The 19,582-nt window shown below is 45.5% G+C and overlaps 1 protein-coding gene across 1 annotated transcript in view; it reads right to left on the bottom strand.

Annotated features, from left to right (window-relative positions):
- Window positions 1-19,582, bottom strand: part of PTPRU (protein tyrosine phosphatase receptor type U) — a 386,725-nt gene that overhangs the window by 26,785 nt on the left and 340,358 nt on the right. The window contains exons 22-25 of the mRNA XM_054999127.1: window positions 18,881-19,035; window positions 11,461-11,596; window positions 8,034-8,183; window positions 7,060-7,236 (exon numbers count right to left, since the gene is read on the bottom strand). Of these exons, the coding sequence (XP_054855102.1) occupies window positions 7,060-7,236; window positions 8,034-8,183; window positions 11,461-11,596; window positions 18,881-19,035 (618 nt within the window). The remainder of the gene's footprint in view (window positions 1-7,059; window positions 7,237-8,033; window positions 8,184-11,460; window positions 11,597-18,880; window positions 19,036-19,582) is intronic.

Raw genomic sequence — 19,582 nt, 5'->3', positions numbered from 1 at the left:
CTAACTGAAAACAGTCACCTTTGATCTAAGAACAAGCATGAAAAATGTCAGCCCAATGGATCTTTTTTTTCCCCCCACAGGAAGTGATACGCTCTGGATAATAAGGGCATATCGCAAAAGGCAGCTCTTAAAATGATCCTACAGCCTGGCTGGCCTGCAATATCTCTTGGGAAGGAGTGGGGGGAAAACAGCAAAGAAGTCAGACACACAAAAGCAGGGCAGGCTTTTCCAAATCTTACTTCTAACAAACATTTTCTTGGGAGGAGGGAGGGAGAGGATAGCCTGTAAAGAAGAAATGAAAAAGCAGCCCCCTTAACTTCAAGGTAAAGACTTTAGAACGCTTGTTAGCACTTCAAAAGGAACAGAAGCTTTTAGGGGCACCGGCAGAGATACAACACACAACCCAGCCTCGGATAGCCTTTATCCATCGGCTCTTCACCCTCCTCGAGTGTCCTTGAAATAACACTTATAAACTCAAGTGACAGGTCTCCTGCACTGACAAAATACCTCCCTGATTTTGGGTTTCTTTTCCGATCCTTGCGCCATCATTTCCTTCTCCCCACCCGCCCTAAGTTGGATTTTCAACCCATCTGATTTGGGTCAGCCTCTTCAAATGGGCGAAGAGCAAATTCAAGGAAGGAGATGCTCGGGCAGAATTTTTTCCCCCCTTTAAACATATTGTTTTAAAAAATTAAACAGGCAGCCGAGCGGTGTAAAAGCGAGGAAAGAATGGCAGGGTATTCCCTGGGCGGTTTCTTAATGGAGACAACAAGTTCTTTACGTGCTTCAATATGCTTTGTGTGTAAAACGGGAATTATAGCCTGATCTAGAGAGAAGGGGGTGGGAGTTGTGAGAACAGGAAACCAAGAAATTACAGAGCCTTGACATACATGGCAAGTCTCTCCTGCAGAGCCGAAAGCATCCCTTGATTAACTGGTGCATTTAAATCAATTATTGGTGCTCACTCTCTCTCAACTAACCTTCAGGCTCCGAATGGCCCTCCTGAGGAGGTTAGGGAAGCTTCCATTCTCCAGGACTTCCGTAAACAATGCAAAACCAAACTGTTCAAGAGGGCTTTTTGCTCAGGTGGGAGGGCTGTATGGTAAGGAAGTGGCCTCAAGAAATCCATCAGTAAAGGGATAGGGAACCCATTAGTAAAGGGATAAAGAGGGACCACAGACTTCACTACTATTTGCGTAAACAGTGAGGGACCATAGAGTTCACTACTATCGCTGTAAACAATGAGGGACTTCGCTACTATTGCTATGTCTGATCTTACTGGGTAGTTCCTATGTTGTTTAATATATCAGTCATGGAATTTGTCTATGCTGTTTCAATACTGTTAAATCTTTAAACCTCTCTTTTCATTCTTTTTCTTTCTCTTTAAATGTTGCAAATTGCACGTAGATACCCATCACATGTATATTGAAACGTCGTGCTATCGATTGTACTGACTCATTACGTAATCTGCCTTGAGTCTGTCAGTGTCTCTTCATGTTGCGAATACCTGGGGATGCCGAAGTGGAGGATTTTATGTGTGGTCCTCAATTCACGCGCAGGCTGTTCTTGCTCGGTGCACATGCCTGCCGCTTTCACGGGAGCTCCCTTTGTGTGATTGCTCCCTCTGTGGGATTCTATCCTCAAGTGAGTCCAGTTCTATTTTCACTGCAAGGATCCTTTACCAATTTTGCATTTCTTTAAGGTGTGACAAACTGTCAAGATCTGCATTGCAATGAATGGATGTGGGAGGTGGGGGCAACTAGGATACTCTTAGCAGTTGAGGAAGAACTGATATCAAACATGTGAATGTACTGATGTGGGCCTGTGCGAGTGCATGGGAAGTGGGAAGGGGGACATGTGAAATGAGGTTCACTTGAGCATCTCTGGGTACTTCATAATGTGTAGAGAGACAAACAGTGAGAAAGATGGACTATAAACAGGGCTCATTTCGAGGGGGAATGCACAGGAATGCAGTTCTGGCAGTTCCCCAAAGAGGTCACATGTCAGGTGGCCCCGCCCACCTGACTCTCGGCCATTTTGGGCTCGTTTCAGCCTGGATTGGGGATAAAACGGCCCAGATCAGGCCTCTGACGGGTGGTGGATCACTCTCCCACTCAGCAGCAGCCCGATCCTGACCATTTTGGGCCCCTTTTTGGCCATTTTCAGCCCTTTTTTGGCATTTTGGGCCCAATTTTGGCCCTGAATGGCCAGGATTGGGTCCAAAATAGCCAGGATAGGTGATGTCAGGGGGTGTGGCATATGCAAATCAGTTATGCTAATGAACCACTTCCGGTGATTGCAAGGGGCATGGCATATGCTGATGAGTTATGCTAATGAGTTCCTCCAGCTCTTTTTCTATGAAATGACCCCTGACTATAAACGATATAAAATAAATAAATAAATAAATAATATTCCACTGCCTGTGATTCACACATGGCCCTTTAAATATTGCATTGATGACTTTGGTATCAGTAGTTAAAATGGCCATAATATGTACAAGGCAGGCCCTGGGTATATTATGCCTCAGTTCTCTATATTAGGCACTGCTCTTACATGCACACAAAATATATACATGAATGGAAACTCTCAGTCCACAGTGGACAGACTTTAGGCTATGTACATGTGGCTTTGGATCCCACCTAGAATTTCTGTAAGCACAAGTAGAGAGTGATTCCTCAGGTACAAGGGGGGGGGGTGATTTTATTTGATTCCCCCTCCCATGGCAGCCCCAAACACTTCCTGAAATGCTGTTTCTCAGGGACTGAGGACCCCCAGGGATAGCTCACTGGAGGGATTAGAAGTCTCCTACAGGAGGGGGAGTTCAGGGCAGGATCCAAGCCATCAATAAGAACTCTTGATCTACAGTGCACACAGATCCCCATGAATGTACCAGGGGCCCATGCATAGGCTTTGTATATATGAACAGGAAACCAAAGATTCCCCAATGACTTTTACAGCAACTGCCCATTCGGGTTCCCGTAGGTCCCTATTTGCTTGGCTCTCCACCTGGTCCACAGGCCAGCATACCTGGGGAGAGCCAGCTTTGTGATCCGCCACTACTGAGGCAGCTCCAGTTGATGTTAATGAAGGGCATGCCAGAATTCCTTGGCATAGCCTTGTGGCCCATTCATCAGACAAAGCACAAGGCAAAATGAAACAAAAGTCCACTGGCACTTCAAAGATTAACAACCTGTGAGCCTTTAAACTGAGAGCCAGTTTGGTGTAGTGGTTAAGAGCGCGGGACTCTAATCTGGAGAGCCGGGTTTGATTCCCCACTCCTCCACTTGAAGCCAGCTGGGGGACCTTGGGCTAGTCACAGTTCTCTGGAGCTCTCTCAGCCCCACCCACCTCAGAATGTTTTGTTGTGGGGATAATAATAACATACTTTGTAAACCGCTCTGAGTGGGCATTAAGTTGTCCTGAAGGGCGGTATATAAATCGAATGTTATTATTATAATATTATTATTATAAACAGCTCCTGGACTTTTATTTTCCTGCAATAGTCTGATGCAGCCACCCCTTTGAACAAGGCAGTCCAATAGTTTGGTCTGGAGGGGAAGAGCTATGTATGGAAGCCTGCCACAGCTCAGATTAAAAACAACTTTGTCAAAACATACTTGTAAGCTGCTGTGAAGACCCAAGCAGCAAACAGGTAGGATAGAAATCTTGGAGATAAATAAATACTGAGCCCGAGTCTAACAAAGTCTATGCCACACTAAATTTGTTAGTTGGCATTTCAGCTGCAGTATCACAACTACCCCTCTGGAGCATGAAGAAGTGAGTGTACAGCCCTCCATATTCAAACAAGACCTTCTATCAAGTCTTTTCATGTCCTGATGGCATCTGACAAATCTGCAGCAGAAGCCCTTTACCCCTGACAATTCAGTTCCCTTTGAAGCTTTAAATCATACTCATGCTTTCTGGAATTATCTCCTCCAGCAAAAGGACGTCCCTCTGGTTAATTGAAGCAGGTCATTGATTACTTTATCCCATCTGCTTTTCTTTTCTTCTTTTAACCCAAAAACCAACATGGTGGCTTGCGCTTATTGGCAGAACGTACTGAGGCCAAACGCATTGTGTGGACAAATGGATTCTGCACAAATGCATCTGCAGTAAATGGGCCTCATTGTACGAGGAGATGTGATCTGAAAAGCAGAACGGGGATGTCCATCTCGAGAAAGGACTGCACAGTTCCAGAACCAGGACGCTACAGTGTACTTAGGTCTTTCCCTTGAAGACTGTGCTTTTCCAAAGTGAAAGGGATGACCAGAATACTTCAAAGGTGCCTGGGGGAATATGCATCTCTCTCCTCTTAAACAGCTTCTTCCCCAAAAGTGATATAATGTTTAATGTTCAATGTGATATAATGTTTAAAGTACAGAACTTGGTTCTGGGAGACCCGAGTTCAAATCCCCACTTAGCTGTGAACCTTGCTGGGTGGGTTTGGGCCAGTTGCTCTCTTGCAGTCTAACCCATCTCACAGGTGGTATCTGAAGAAGGGAGCTTTGATTCTTGGAAGCTTCTACCCGGAAAATCTTGTTGCCCTTTAAGGTGCTACTTGATTCAGATCTTGCTGTTCTACCTTGCAGGGTTGTTGTGAAGATAATGGGGAGCTCTTTGAAGATAGAGATGGATAAAAGTTTATTAGATAGGTAAAGTGCATTTGTAGCAGTGGCTTCTCTAAATGTTTGAATCGAAAAAGAGAGGGATTGGGATTGGGGATGTCCCTCTTCTTAAAGAGCCCAAGAAGGTTCAATCAGCCCCCGGCATCTCCAGTTAAAGACACTGGGAAAGACCATTTTCTTGCCTGGTCAGCCCCTTCCAGTCAATGTAGTAAGTGAGATGAGCTGATGCAAATGCAAATTGGCAAGCCAAAGGAACCCACAGTATTGTTTCTCCCAGCAAAAACAGAGCTGAATTGGTGCTCTGCACTCAGAAATGCAATCGCACAAAGGGAGCGCTCATGAAAGCGGCATTTACCTGCAAGAACAACCTGCTCATGAATTGAGGACCGCACATAAAATCCTGCACTTGAGAGTCCCCAGGTAATTCGCAACGAGTAGGGAGACTGTGGGACAGGGAATAAACAGGCAATTTGCAACCTACAAAGAAGCTGCGCTGCCCCATTCTCACATACATCCCTCTCCAATAAGTGACATATAAACACAGGCCTTGCATGACACAGGAAAAGACATCTAGCGCCTTCTGCTTCTCTCACAGTCACTTGGAAGAAGCTTCATGTCATGCAAGAAGGCCAAAAGTTGTTGAAAGACAGAAGACTGTTCATTATCAACTCCCTCTGCTCGGCTCCCCCACTGATCTCTAGATTTTGCCACATACTCTTGAGAAAGGAAACCGGTGGCAGCTTTCACCTTAGATGCTGCTGCCTTCCCCTCCTCCCTGATCTTTTGTTAGACATATTTACAATAACACAGTGCGTCATTTTAGCCTGTGCACTCGCTAGGAACTTCTATGCATAATGGATTTTATTTCTGCTGGCTTGGAAAGAAGGGGGCGGAGAGTGAACGAATCCTTCAAGAAGCTGAATTTACATCTCTGACCTGTCTTCCCCCGAAAACAAAAAAGAAAATGAAATGATGGCGTTAGAGGAAAGGGGATTTTTTTTTCCTCCTGGCACAGGTGTCAAGGCAAACCATTTGCAAAAGAAACTCAAATGCATAAAAATAGCAATTAAAATTCTTGTGTGAATTCTCCATTCAAATTGTAATTTGGTCACAGATGTCAGGCAACATCTTCAAACGTTTTTTTTAAAAAGCTTGCTGTCTACTGACCGTTCAAAATCGGATCACAAGCATCTTGTGCGAGTGTATTCTGCACTGTTAGTTGGGAACTGTGGTTCCGAAGCCAGAGGAACGACTGCATTGTCTGAGCCACCGGTAGCGTTGCCAACTCTGGCTTGGGAAATTCCTGGAGATTTAAGGGTGGTGCTTGGGGAGGGCAGAGTTGGGGAAGAAGCTCATCAGGAATGTGAACCAACCCTGCAGGGTTGTTGTGAGAATGACATGAAGGCAAGGAGTGGAAAGATGGAATAAAAATGTGACAGAGTGCAAATGGGTGTGTGCTAACCTATATAAGAATTCCCCCCACTTTGAAAAAAGGAGAAGAGTTCTGTCTTGACATTTCACACACGGTGCTGGTTCTTCTATGCTCAGGAGATCATTTTGATAAAGGGAATAGGGCAGTAGTACAATGGAATGGTTCAGGAGGACGCTTCTTTATAAAAGGAATAGGGTTGTGGTCTATCCCAATGTTTAATGAATGTTTTATCCTGCATCTACTGTACCATCTCTACTTTTGTAATTCCATTTTCCGCCTGACACTCTTTTTTTCCTTTTTGCATTTTTTCCCAAACTTTTGTAATCCTAGACCTATTTCATTGATCACTGGATGTCTTAGGCTGTCTGATTATATTGTTTTATATCGTGCCATCTGCCTTGAGTTTCAGCCAGAAAGGCAAGCTGTAAAGGAAGTAAATAAATAAATGTTTGTGGAACTGCCATATTTACTTGAAAAGACGAATAGGGTTATTTTCCTCCCAGGGATATCAAGAAAAACAGAGACTTGTCATAAATGTGCATACTACAAGTCATAGGTATGTACAGTAATTTTTTTTTAAAAAATCCTTTGGTGCATCATTGTTAAGAGGGGAGGGGGACTGGCATGGACCATTCTGGGCCTTTCTTTGGTAAATATGGATATTAAGTTTTAGATGTGTAGTCGTGTTTGTCTGCAGTAGAAGAGCAAGATTTGAGTCCAATAGCACCATTAAGGCCAAGAAGATTTCCAGGCTATAACGCGTCCCAGGTTATAGGCTTTCACGAGCTTGACTCACAAAAGTCATCCTAGAAATCTTGTTGTTCTTCAAGGTACTACTGGACTTCTTCAAGGTACTACTGCTCTTCTACGGGTTTCAACATAGGGCAAACTTGAAAAGCCATTATCCCTCCCCTGCATTCCATTCTCCACTCTGCCATCTTGTTACCACCTCATCCTTCTGCAGACGTGACACAGCCCCTAACCCTCTCGAAGTATGCTTACGTCAGTTAAGGCCGCGTTGATGTAGTTGTTGCTGTCTCCGTCCATGGAGATGAGGAAGGGGAGGCACCGGTCAGGAGGCAGGACGTCCATGCTGCGATTCTTCTCCCGATTGCGCGGCAGAAGAGCGATGCTGCACTCCTCCACGTCCAGGTGGGGTGTTACAGAATTCAGAGTCTGCTGGACACAAGGAAACCGGGTTAGGCAGCATCATGTGATTCCACTCTGTGATATTCATAGTCTGTTGGCTATCAGTGTGGTATAGCGGTTAGTGTGTCAGACTAGGATCTAGGAGATGTGGGTTGAAATCTCATCCATCCTCCCCCAGCCATGAAGGGCCAGTCACACACTCTTAGCCTAATCTACTTTGCAGGGTGGTTGGGGGAATAACATGAGGACAGGAGAGCCAAGTATGTTGCTCCAAGCTCTTTGAAGGATGAAAATGAAATCCGGCCCTCAAGTCACAGTGGACTTATGGCATAGCAACAGACTAACAGAGGTGGTTTGCCATTGCCTGCCTCTGCAACCCTGGCCTTTGTTGGAGGTCCCCCATCCAATTATTAACCAAGGCCAACTCTGCTTAGCTTCTGAGACTGGACAAGATCAGGCTCTCTTGGGCTATCCAGGTCAGGGTTCTTTGGAGGGTGAAGAGATAAAAATGGACTAGGTAGATAAATGGTGGTGGACATGTTTCTTTCCATGTATCCATTTGCATATAAAGCAGGGGTGAGAAGATCTTGCTTAGCAAGAAAGGTAGAAGGCAGGAGAAAGGCACAGAACCCTCTCCCCCCCTCTATGGGCAAGCCTGAATTTCTCAACCCTCCTGCTACCCACCCCCTGGCCAATTCCTGTTTGGATTTCACATTTCCCTTGTGTAAATTGAACCCACGTATCTTTGTACCATTCTCTCTCCCCCACCCCTCAATTCAGAGACGGCATCCTTGGTTTCATCCCCTCCTTTGCTTCCATGTACTCACCTGGAACTCCTCCCGCAACTGTGACGTGTTGCTCTGTGGATCTATCCTAACCATCTCTTTGTATGTAGGCTTAAACTCACTAACGGGGATGCTGGTCTCCCCACAGAGGCAAGCTTCCAAGATGGCATCGTGAATGAAGACATACTGCTCCTGGAATGAAGAAAATAACAAGCTTAGCCGAGAAATAGCTGGAGACACAAGGCTAAGGAAGATCGGGGAGGGGGTAACTCATTTCCTGTATCCATTCATCAGATCTGAATACCCTGTGATTGAGTTACACACAACTGAGCACACACAACGGCCAAAGAATCAGGAGAGACTCACAAGACTTGAAGAGCACAATCTTCTCACCTTGAGGGATAGCTGAGAGATGTGGGGTTGGATCCAGATTAAATTTCCCACGAATAGATGGTGCTTCTATCAGCAGAACAGACCTTTCCTGCCTCCCTCCCACTGCAGTCCGCTGATCTTCCCAAAATGCTACTCCTGGGGGACAGGGGACTCTTAAGAAGGGCATGAGGGGGAAACCAGGGGGCCTGGATCGGTAAGGAGAAATTGGTGGAAATTACACATCCGTTACAGGAAAATTTAGTATGAATCCAAGCCATGGCGCAGCATAGTGCATGGCACAAATTAGCGTTCTGGATCATTAGCGCTGAAAGGAACTTCAGGCACTCCGGGCATTGTGAAGGCATCTAATGGTGTAACCAGGCTGAAATTACACTGGTTTTGACTCACTGGGGCCTTCATTGAAGGAACCCTAGTGGCTCTTCTGAAGAAGAGAGCGTTGACTCTCGAAAGTTTATACCCTGAGAATCTTCTGGGTCTTTATGGTGCCTCAAATTCTGCTGTTCTACTACAGACCAACGCAGCTACTTATCAGAAACGAATGGCTCTTGGAGCAGGATAGAATTGTAAATAAATTAATAATGTGGGTGAAGCAGGATTCCACGAAGGACATCAAAGCAGTCAAGAGGAGCCATATTTATTAGGAGCCTTACTGGGACAGGGGAAGGGCCCTGACAAGAGATGGTGGAGATGTTCTAATTCACTGGGTGCCTCTTTGAGGGAGGTGGCGTGGCATAATGCTTAGGATGCTGGGCTAGGATCTCGAACATTCCAGGTTCAAAGCCCCACTCTGCCATGGACGTTCCCTAGGTGACCTCGGGCCAGTCACATTCTTTCAATATAACCCTTACAGAATTGCTGTCAGAATGAAATCGGGAAGGGAGACCAATGGAGGTGAGCAACTAGGAGGAATGGGATGACATGTACCAGGCAGAGATATTTGCAAGAATGCCATATGCCAGACCTGCCAATGATGTAACTATCCCAGCTGTCTTTTGTAACTATTTGTAACTATCTATTTGTAACTAACTATTTGTAACTATCTATTTGTAACTAACTTTTGTAACTATCCCAGCTTGGTCCTTTCCTTGGCACACCACAAGGAGCACCCATTATTATGACTGGCAGGGGGCTGGACTTCTCATCCCTTCCTAACCATAGTCCCTTTGCTCCCCAACACCTAGAAACAGAAGATGAATCTCTTGTCAGCTGTCTGGACATTGGTGAACAAAGTACTAACAAATGGTGAACAAAGTACTAATAAAGTACTAACAAATAGCAGTAGGCCAGTGGGTGAGAAAACCTTTGTCGCAGCTTGTTCTTAACCAAAGAAAGATATTTATTGGATTACACTAGAATATAAAAACCAGAGAGCACACAAGGAAGATATATGACTAAGGTTAATGGCTAAATATCAAAAGGAAAAGAAAATGACTACGGTCTAGCTACAGCACTTGAGAGTTACAAAGATACCTTAGCGTCTATCAGGTTGGGTACACATCTTGTGGAGACTCTAGGGATAGAGACAAGCCTCCTCTACCCCACTTTCACCATCACAGATGAACCACCCCACACAAAAGACGGCAGATCTTTTTAAACACTCTCCTCAAAGAGGAGGCATTCCCCCCTCTCTCCTTGTGAGTTAGGACCAGCCTTCCCAGACTCCAAAGCCCCTGGAGACATCACCCACAGAGTGTAGGTTTTATGACAGCACCAAAAGGCTAAAACAAAACCCATTTCTCCATCACAGGGTGACAGAGCAAATGGTTATGCCCAGGCCTCTTTATGGCTTCTCAATCCTGAGAAGAGATCAGCTTTCCCAGAGCCTGAGTCACAGATGCATTAAAGGCTACCTTGATATCTAAAGGGTGGTTTGAGATCCCCTTAGCATAACACCTGTTATGAAAAGGTGGTGGGTTTGATGCCTCCAGGCATTGGAGTATCACTCGTCTCTCCCAGTTCTTTAACCACAAGCTCAGCTTGCAGGCAATCGCCAGGCAATCTCCATGCCAGACAAAATTTCATCAGTTGACTTTTGCAACCCATGTTTTGGTTAAAGATAACAGGTCAGGTGAAGCTGTTTAGTTTTCTGTCAACACAAATTCCTGTCTGACTTCTGGCTTCTGAAGTCTAAACCAGACCTTCTGCAAGCTGCTTTCACACACATTGGATAATGCACTTGAGCGATTGTTTGCAAATTGCAAATGGTTGCTAGAGTGCACTGAAGGTGCATTATCCAAGATGTATGAAAGCTGCCACAGCAGCTTAAGCCAAAGGTCTAGACTGACACTCTGACTGCTACCCTGCATGGACACTCAGCTGCTGATCTCACTCTGCCATACAAGTTAGCAATCATCACAACCACTAAAAAGACCCACAAAAGCCAACTAAATGCAGCCATGAAATCATCAGGGATACCACACAGCTCATTAAAGATGTTGCAAGATAACCAATTCTAGTTTAAGATCATATGATGAGGACTACTGGTTCTGAACACTGATTCATCTAGTCTCACATTCTGTTTCGCACGGTGGCCAACCAGTCTGGAAAGGGTTGTGGCTGAGTGGCAGAAGGTCCCAGGTTCTGTCCCAGAGATCTTCAGTTTAAAAAAAAAATCAAGTAGTAGGAGACGCAAAAGACCTCTGCCTGAGACCCTGGAGAAGCAAGGCAGCCAAGACTGACTTGGTTAGACCATAGTTTCAGGTGGGTAGCCATGTCGGTCCGGAGTAGAACAATAGCACTTTAGAGACACCCCCCCCCTCAGGGATCTCTGGGGGCCAAGCTACACATGACGAATGACACTTGAATGGCAAGTGTATTTCTCCCTGTTCACTTGCCCTCCACTCAATCCACTTGCCGTTCAAGTGTCATTCGTCATGTGTAGCTTGGCCCTGAGTCTTGCGAGCTTACACCCTGAAAATCTGCAGGTGCCACTGGACTCAGATCCCCCTGCTTGATAGACCGACTGGTCTTCCATGGGCTCAGGCAGCTTCCTGTGTTTCTGCCAGGTGCCTTGCTCCCTCTCTTGAACACAACCCAAAACACATCTGTGTTTCGCACCCTCCTGGCCTCACCCTACCTCTGTCTGGATCATGTTGATTCTCCGCGAGCACAGAGTCTTCACACAGTTGTAAATGTCCACGACTCCCTCGCACTCGGCCATATCCAGCATCACGTCCAGGACGATGTAACAGCCGGTCCTCCCGGTGCCAGCACTGCAGGGAAGTGGGGATTGTGGGGGAGAGAGCAGCAGTCACTCAACAGTCCCTCAGACCCTCCACATCATGGCATCGTCTCCAGCCTCACACTGCTTTGCAACTCGTTTCAGAGGATCCAAAGGCTCACAGAAAGGCATCCCAGAAGATGTTCCTACATGTATAAAACTCCTGCTCTTTAGAACAAGGGTCCTCAATGTGGTGCCCGTGGGCTCCAAGGTGCCCACCACCACCTTCCCTGATGCCCACCAAGTGTTTTTAGAATGTGGGTGGGGTCAGAGGAGACTGTTGCCCAGCAGGGCTTCTGATTGGCTATTTTAAAACTGAGTGGCTGAGCAAACTTTTTTAGAAATTGCTTTTGACAGCAACTGCCATCACAGTGCAAGGATTTTTACGCAGTGGCTGAAAGTAAGCTGTGTGTATGCAAGAAAATGTTTTTAAACAATACGTTCATTTTAAACGGCATCCCGTTAAGCAGAGCTTCTGCCTGAAATGTTGGGATGTTACTATGAGAGTTATGTATAACCTCCTGTCCTGACATTCTGTGGTTGGCTCTGCCTCCTGCAGCGGCAACCATTTTATGGTTGCACCCACCACCCTGTGTCAGAAAAGGTGGCCAGGGGCTCAAAAAGGAGGGGGATCCATGACTCAGTAGATCAACAAAATGCCGATCTGAGCATCTTACAGAAGTAATTATTTGTATGGACTGGCTTGGGGAAGTAGAGCTAAGGAAGCACATAATTGGGGAGTTTATATCAGCGTGCTTAAATCTGATTCTGTTTTATTACACCTTCATGTGTGTGTTTATCTATTACCCACCGCTAAGCTTTGGGAAGAGGCGGGTACATATCTTTTCTTATACGCATGCATGTTGTGGTGATCGTTAGGCCATCTAGCCAAGCTTTTCCCTTGAATTCTTTCCATGAGTATATGAAAAATGATACAGGTCGGGTAGGTGCCATAAAATGCAGCAATACAACTAATTGGTAAGGGAACACCGTGAGGGTGGTGTGGAGATTACCTAGACCCCTAAACTTTAAAAGTTAATTTTTAAAGCTTTTTTTCCCACAAAAGGGACCAAAAAGAAGCTTACAAAAATTTCCAAAAATTTAAGATAAGCAAATGTAACAAATAACATTCAAACAAACAGTCTGGTTGGGCTAGCAGCTTACCAGTTTGCTATTTTCCCTCCCTTGGTTTGGGGGGCTGTCAATACTCTCTTTCACAATTTTCCCTGATTGGAGGGCAGAGGTCCCTCTTCCCAATCACCACACTCACATTTTACACCATTCAGAATAAAAAGCGCTACTGCAGAGTGGGCACTGTACTGTTAACATGCATGAAAGGAACACCACCTTCACCGCCACAACTAGACGGGCACAACAAGGAACCACAACGATCATTATTGTCCACTGGGCTTTTGGTTTCCAAGCCTCAAGCATCTCCTGGCATGCGACCCTGCAGCTACATGTTCCTTTTGGTCGTAGCGAAGGGCTGCCAATAGTTTCACTGGCCTCTGCTCCTCTGCCTTTAACAGCAGGCTGACTTGCAGACGCTAGAATCTCTCCAGGCCATGACAACTTCAGACTTCCAATTTCTGCAACCCAAGCTGCCGTTAAAGGTGAGGTCTAAGCACAGACAGTTATCCTTCACCCCTACCTTCTTTGCAAAGACCCACTCTAGACAAAACTGGCCTTCATTCTCTTAGACAGTAATGCATCTGTTTCTAACATCCCCTCCAGGTTACTTAATTCAGCATGCGTATCTCTCAAAAGAGGCTTGCTTCAGCATAGGTTTGAGTCCAGATTTCCCTCCCCGTCAGATGATCCACCTGTTGAAGCCATGCAAAATCCCTAACACAGCAAGAGCGGAACCATATCTCTCCGCCTTTCCATTGAAGTTTTAAACACTCAAATATACTAATTTCTGGGACTGATGAATCACTTGCCGTGATTATCAATGATTACAGGCTGGGGAAACTAATCACACTTGTTGTCCCTGATGAATGAATACTGATGAAGCCATTGACAAGAAGGGGGGAGGGAAATCCCCCGGCTTTCATTCATCAGTCCTCCCTTATTTATCTAGCATGGGAAGAATCATAAAGCAGGCTGAAAAAGCATGGCTGATGTGCAAAGAACACGGATTCAGCACGGCTGTTCTGGTGTCGCTCGCAGCCAGACGTTGCAAAGTGGGGGGAGAGGGGAGGGGTTCTTTGTAAGGCAAAAAAAAATAATAATGAAGAGGCCCAGGTGCAAGGGTGTTAGTGCAGTGTTATGATTCATGGCATCCCACTGTTTCAGCAAACAGGCTGAAACAGAGGACGGGCCACTGCAACGTGCGTGGCAGTGAATGAGGCAGAGCTAGCCAATTAGGGAGCACGGATGAGCAGGAGCTCCTCGTGTGCTAGTGCGGGGTTACAACAACTGACCTTCAAATAGGTCTGGAGGTCAAGCAGCTCTAGAGAGGGCAGCACATTTTCAAAATAACTAATAATAAATGTGAGTTGTCCCAGCTATTGGCCGGAGAGCAAGCAGCTGCCAAGAGCTTGCCTCACCTCGCTCTAGCTGGAGAGAGGTGGGTGCTGTAAAGGTGCAGAAGAGAGAGGGAAGGATATTTTTGGTATTGTCATCTTCTAGAGAACTAAGGGCCACACTGTAGGGTTACCAGTCCCCTTTTGGGGGTGCGGGTTCCCCTGCTCTCATCCCCTGCCCCCCATCACCACTTACCTGGCAGGTGGGGAGGAAAGGTGAATGCACCCCCTGGCACTCCGGAGCAGGCTGATTTCGGCCCCAAACAGGCCCAATTCGGCCCACTGCAGAGTGCAGGAGTGCCTCTGGGAAGGCCCTGAAGAGCTCCTGTACTTCACAGCAGGCCAATTTAGACCCCAAATGGGCCTGATTCAGTCCCAAACAGGCCAAAATCGGCCCGCAGAAGCACTCCCAGGGGCAGCATGATGCCCTGCGCAATGACATCACTTCCCGGAAGTGACTTCATCATGCAGCCCAGGATCGCACACACAAAGACATTAGCAAAGGTGAGTGCCAGGTCTGCCACCTCCTGCCACAAGGATAAGGGGACCTGGCAAGCCTAGGCCACAGGATGGTTGTGCCCAGGGCTTTTTTTCCAGCTGGAACACGGTGGAATGGAGTTCTGGAACCTCTTGAAAATGGTCACATGGCTGGTGGCCCCGCCCCCGATCTCCAGACAGAGGAGAATTTAGATTGCCCTCCGCGCAATCTAAACTCCCCTCTGTCTGGAGATCAGGGGGTGGGGCCACCAGCCATGTGACCATTTTCTCCGAGGGCAACCCACTGAGTTCCACCACCTCTTTCCCTAGAAAAAAAGCCCTGGTTGTACCCAAGCATGAACACCAGCACAGAAGGTTCAGCCACAGCTAGACAGAAATTCTAGCTTTATTCTGATACAATCCAGATGAGCTGTCCTTTTTGATCCACTCCTCTTCCTTTATGTATCTTGTTTCTGTAGCCTGTAAGACTGACAGCAGGGACAAGATTCTCTTCCTTAATATGAACCACTATGGCAAACAACTAACTAAACAATGACTGCTTATTTTCGTTTTTGTTTCTTTTAAATTGAGAAGTTATGTTGGTTTTGATTTTTTAAAAACAATGTAAGCACTGTCTCCAGCCGGTCTCTGGAGAGGCAGCATATCGATTCTCTAAATAAAATTAAGTAAAATAAAATTTAAAATGGGCATTTAACAGATTGCATGCACTCTGAACGTCTAAAAAAAATCCTGAACAAAGTAAGGTCACAAAGTAGAACAAAGAACTATGCGTTGCCATACAACCCTGTCCTCCGTTGCCACTACAAATCCCACAATCTCTCTGCTCCAGCTGCTGATGTTACATTTTCAAGTTTACCTTAGAAGTCCTAAGGGCTAGAGCCTTGGCCTCTGAAAAATAAGAGGAGTCCAGAGTGCTGGATTCTTTTCAACCCCAAACCAAACTTCACAGTCACATAGTGTGATGTGATCACAGAACTGGCATTTATTTTCTTGCTCTATGCAGCAAAGTGAGGTCAGATATACGGATACCGTATGCATATGTAGAAAAGCACTGCAGTGGGTATTTTGTTAAGTGATCCTGTTTGTATATGCAATATAAGGTTTTGAATGCATCATTGTTTAGTTTTCAGCCTTTCTTCAGATTTGGATTTTTTACCTATTTGTTGACAGTGGCCTGAAAAAGAGGCCAGTTTAAACAAGAAGCTGGCGCCCTGGGGCAACCTGCATACCTTATGGACCACCTACTCCCATGCAAACATACCCAACTATTGCAATCATCTTCAGGGTACCTGCTCTGGGTGCCCCTGAGGCTAGAGAGGTGGCAACCTTAGAAAGGACCTTCTTGGTATGGCACCAAAATCGTAGAATTTCCTCTCCAGGGATACATCTATTGCCCTCGATCTACTGCCAGTAGGTGAAGACTTCTCTGCTTTGCCTGGCATGTCCTTATGGACTGTTCTTGTTTGCTTTTCATCAGCAGTTTTACATGTATTATATTGCTTAACCACCAGTTTTACCTATATTGCATGGTTTTAAAAGTTTACTTGCAATCTCTTTAAATTGTTTGCTGCCTCGAGGGTCCTAAATAATCTTGAAATGTATGCTCTTTGCCCATTCTCTCCTTGTTCTCGAGCACCTGGTGCCTCTCCCTCTGTCCTGCTGCCCATCAGTCTAGGTAATAAACGTCAACAATTATGGCAAGGACATCCAGCTCCTGCACCTGAGCCATAAAGTGCCCGTTCTTTTACCTGCCTTGACTATCCTTTCTTATGGAGTCAATTTATAGATTTGATAGTTCAATGATAAATATTTCATGAATAATTCCGAGGCTGAGCTACCTGCACTCCAAACCAAATGATCCTAAAGATAAGCTGTTGTCAGCTATGGCAGAGGGGATCTCAAGGCATCTCTTAGCTGCTGGGCATCATGTCCGTATCAAGATTTGCTTGCAAATGTCCCCGTTTTTGCAGGTTTGAGCCCCTGGGTCCAACCCTCAATTTCAGAGATGGAACAAAGCAGCATATTTCACTTGATATTCTCCCCTGGTAACCGATGCAGTGATGGTGGTCAAAAACAGATGGGAGGAAGATCACAAAATCTCCCTATGTCTGTAAAAGGTAAACTGCATGTGCATACAGCTGTGATTTGGACTGAATCCATGCGGAACGGAGAGAGGGGATTTAACTGTTCAATTGCTGTTTAGCTGAAAATGGGCTACACATGCTTTTATCAGTTTTCTAATAAAATAATAATAATAGGGTAGGTTTTTAAGGGATGTGTCCCCCTCTCTCACTGTAAAGTACTAATTACAGTGTAGGGATCCCTGTTTTGATGAACAAAACTAAGTAGTGGGGGCAAAGAAGATTTTTTTAAAAAAATCTATCTTTCAGCTGCTTTTTACCAATTAAAAAATGCTCAAGATCGTATCATGGTTTGGTTTGACCTGAAGGTTAAAAGCAAAGTTCTGATGTCACCCATCTAAGGCTACTGATGGCATTTACTGTAAATTAAGTGAGAAGAAAGCTGGTGTTGTTTTTTTTAAAGGAAACTTACCCAGATCTGATAAATAAGACTGAAACCCATGATTAAGCTTAATCATACCGTAGCGTGGTGCCTTCTTGGAATTAAATAATGACTAGAAGTCACCTTGAATAGAGATATCACCCGTTTTCTTTTTAAATTTGAGTATTGGCAGCTTGAAGCTGAAGCCAAGATTCTGATTATGCTGTTTAGTTCTAGTTTTTTTAGCCTGTATTTAAAAGAACTATTTATACATTACTCATCCAGATTAAGTCCTTGATAGCCTTATCTTCTGATAGATATGAGAATTTAGTCTAGTAATGGGTCCCGATCAACTTTCATTTCAAAGTTAGGATCCTCATACCCAGGGCTTTTTTTCAGCTGGAACATGGTGGAATGGAGTTCTGGCACCTCTTGAAAATGGTCACATGGCCGCTGGAGCGGCACAGAGGGCAATCTAAACTCCCCTCTGTCTGGAGATCAGGGGGCGGGGCCACCAGCCATGTGACCATTTTCGCCAAGGGCGATTTAAACTTTTAAAAACTCCCCCTTTGTTCCAGCTGACCCAAAGTGACATCATTGTGCGATCCCGGGAATGTGCACGTACTTTGCACATGCACATGTGGTACCAGGGGCACCACCTCCCACCAGGAGTTATACCCTGTGCTGGCAACCCACTGAGTTCCACCACCTCTTTTCCCAGAAAAAACGCCCTGCTCATCCCTGATCTTAGTTCTTTTGTAATGTCATAGGTGGTACTGTTCAGAATGCCTAATATACAGATGCTATTCTGGACTTGGATATTATTTACTGGTCTTTTTTCAGAGGAGACAAATTGATATTCGAACAGCAGAGGATAAGCAGTGGGTTGCATGGTGGGATGCTGAAGAAAGATGTGGTGTCATTACCAGCGGGCACCAGGAGGAGGTGATGGAGGTGTTGGGGTCATGGCTATAGTATTGTGTAGGAATGCAGCTTCTGAGTGGCTCACAGAACTCAATATGGGTGCAGGCGATGACATCTCTGGCTAGCACCAGGTTACACCAGCTTGCACTCAGCAGCTGCTCCAGTACCTCTTTTACCACCTCCCAATGCTTGCCTGTAAGCATCCCACATACACTTTTAGCGGTGAAGCCTGGGATACTCTTTGACATCACCAGGAGAAGAGTTGCAGCTCAATGGAAGAGCACCTGCTTTGCATTCAGAAAGTTCCAGCTTCAATCCCCAGCACCTCCAGTTAAAAAGATCAGGGGGCAGGAGATGGGAAAGACCTTGACTCAAGATCCTGGTTAGCTGCTGCCATTCAAAGTAGACAATTGATAGACCAATGGTTTGACTCAGTAGCCCTGTTAACATGTTACAGTGAATGCATATGCATCATGCATGTACATGCGTACATCTGTTTGTAAGAAAGAGCCAACATGCAATCACTTTACAAATGAAACCAGGGACTTGTACCTGGATAAATGTCAGTTTTAAATCACAAGCTGTTCATGCATTGAACATAACATGGGAATGCAGGGATATGCTATACATGTGCTCAATGTAACTTGTGAACAACTATTATACTAGTAACTCTACGATAAGAGAGCTTCATGGACTAGGGCTATAGTAGTAGGCAACTGTACTATATAGGGTTACTACAAGGGAGCCTCATGTGTTTATCCTGTTGGCCATAGCTACAGAGGATGCTGCTCACAATAAAGATCACCTTTCTCCAGTCTAGTTCTTACCTGCAATGGATAACGATGGGTCCTGCATCGGGAGGCGTTGACGCCTTCACTCTGCGAATGAATGCCAGGAGCCCAGTGGCATGGTAAGGCACTCCGTGTTCTGGCCATGACGTGAAGTGGAACTGCTTTACCTCGTGCCTTGCTGAATAGCCTCTCTGCAAAAGAGATAGAGAGGGGGAAAGACAAGGAAAGAGTGAGGCCTATAGATTTAGTCGGCACTGCTTCAAGCATTTTTAATTGTTAAACAAATGGTGATGAAAAGTGGGGACAGGCTGTAGTGATGGAAAGCCAGTGTCTCCAATAACCTCTTGACTATACACTGATTAGTATCGTGATGGACAAAACTACCATACTTATCCTGACTCACGCGTCCACACTAGAGATGGGCACGAACTGAAATATGAACCAAAGTTCATCATGAACTAGGCTGGTTCATGGTTCGCAAACCAGCGGTTTGTCAGAGCCCACTTCTGACGAACCACCACAAACTTTAAGTTGGTTCTTTTGGTTTGTTTTTCGCTTTGTCACTGCAGACAGCCTGGTGCCAATCAATCCGTTTCCTAGGCAATGGGGTGATGGGCTTTCTGCAGACCTGCTGCTGCTCCGGAAGTGACGTTTTCATGAACCGTTTCATGAACCGGGGGAAGTTCATGAAAGTTCGTGGTTCATGAAACGCAACAAACCACAAACTGCATGGTTCGG

Source organism: Eublepharis macularius, chromosome 15 (genome assembly GCF_028583425.1).
Source record: "Eublepharis macularius isolate TG4126 chromosome 15, MPM_Emac_v1.0, whole genome shotgun sequence".
NCBI lineage: Eukaryota > Metazoa > Chordata > Lepidosauria > Squamata > Eublepharidae > Eublepharis > Eublepharis macularius.
This window is presented reverse-complemented; position numbering and strand designations above follow the sequence as displayed.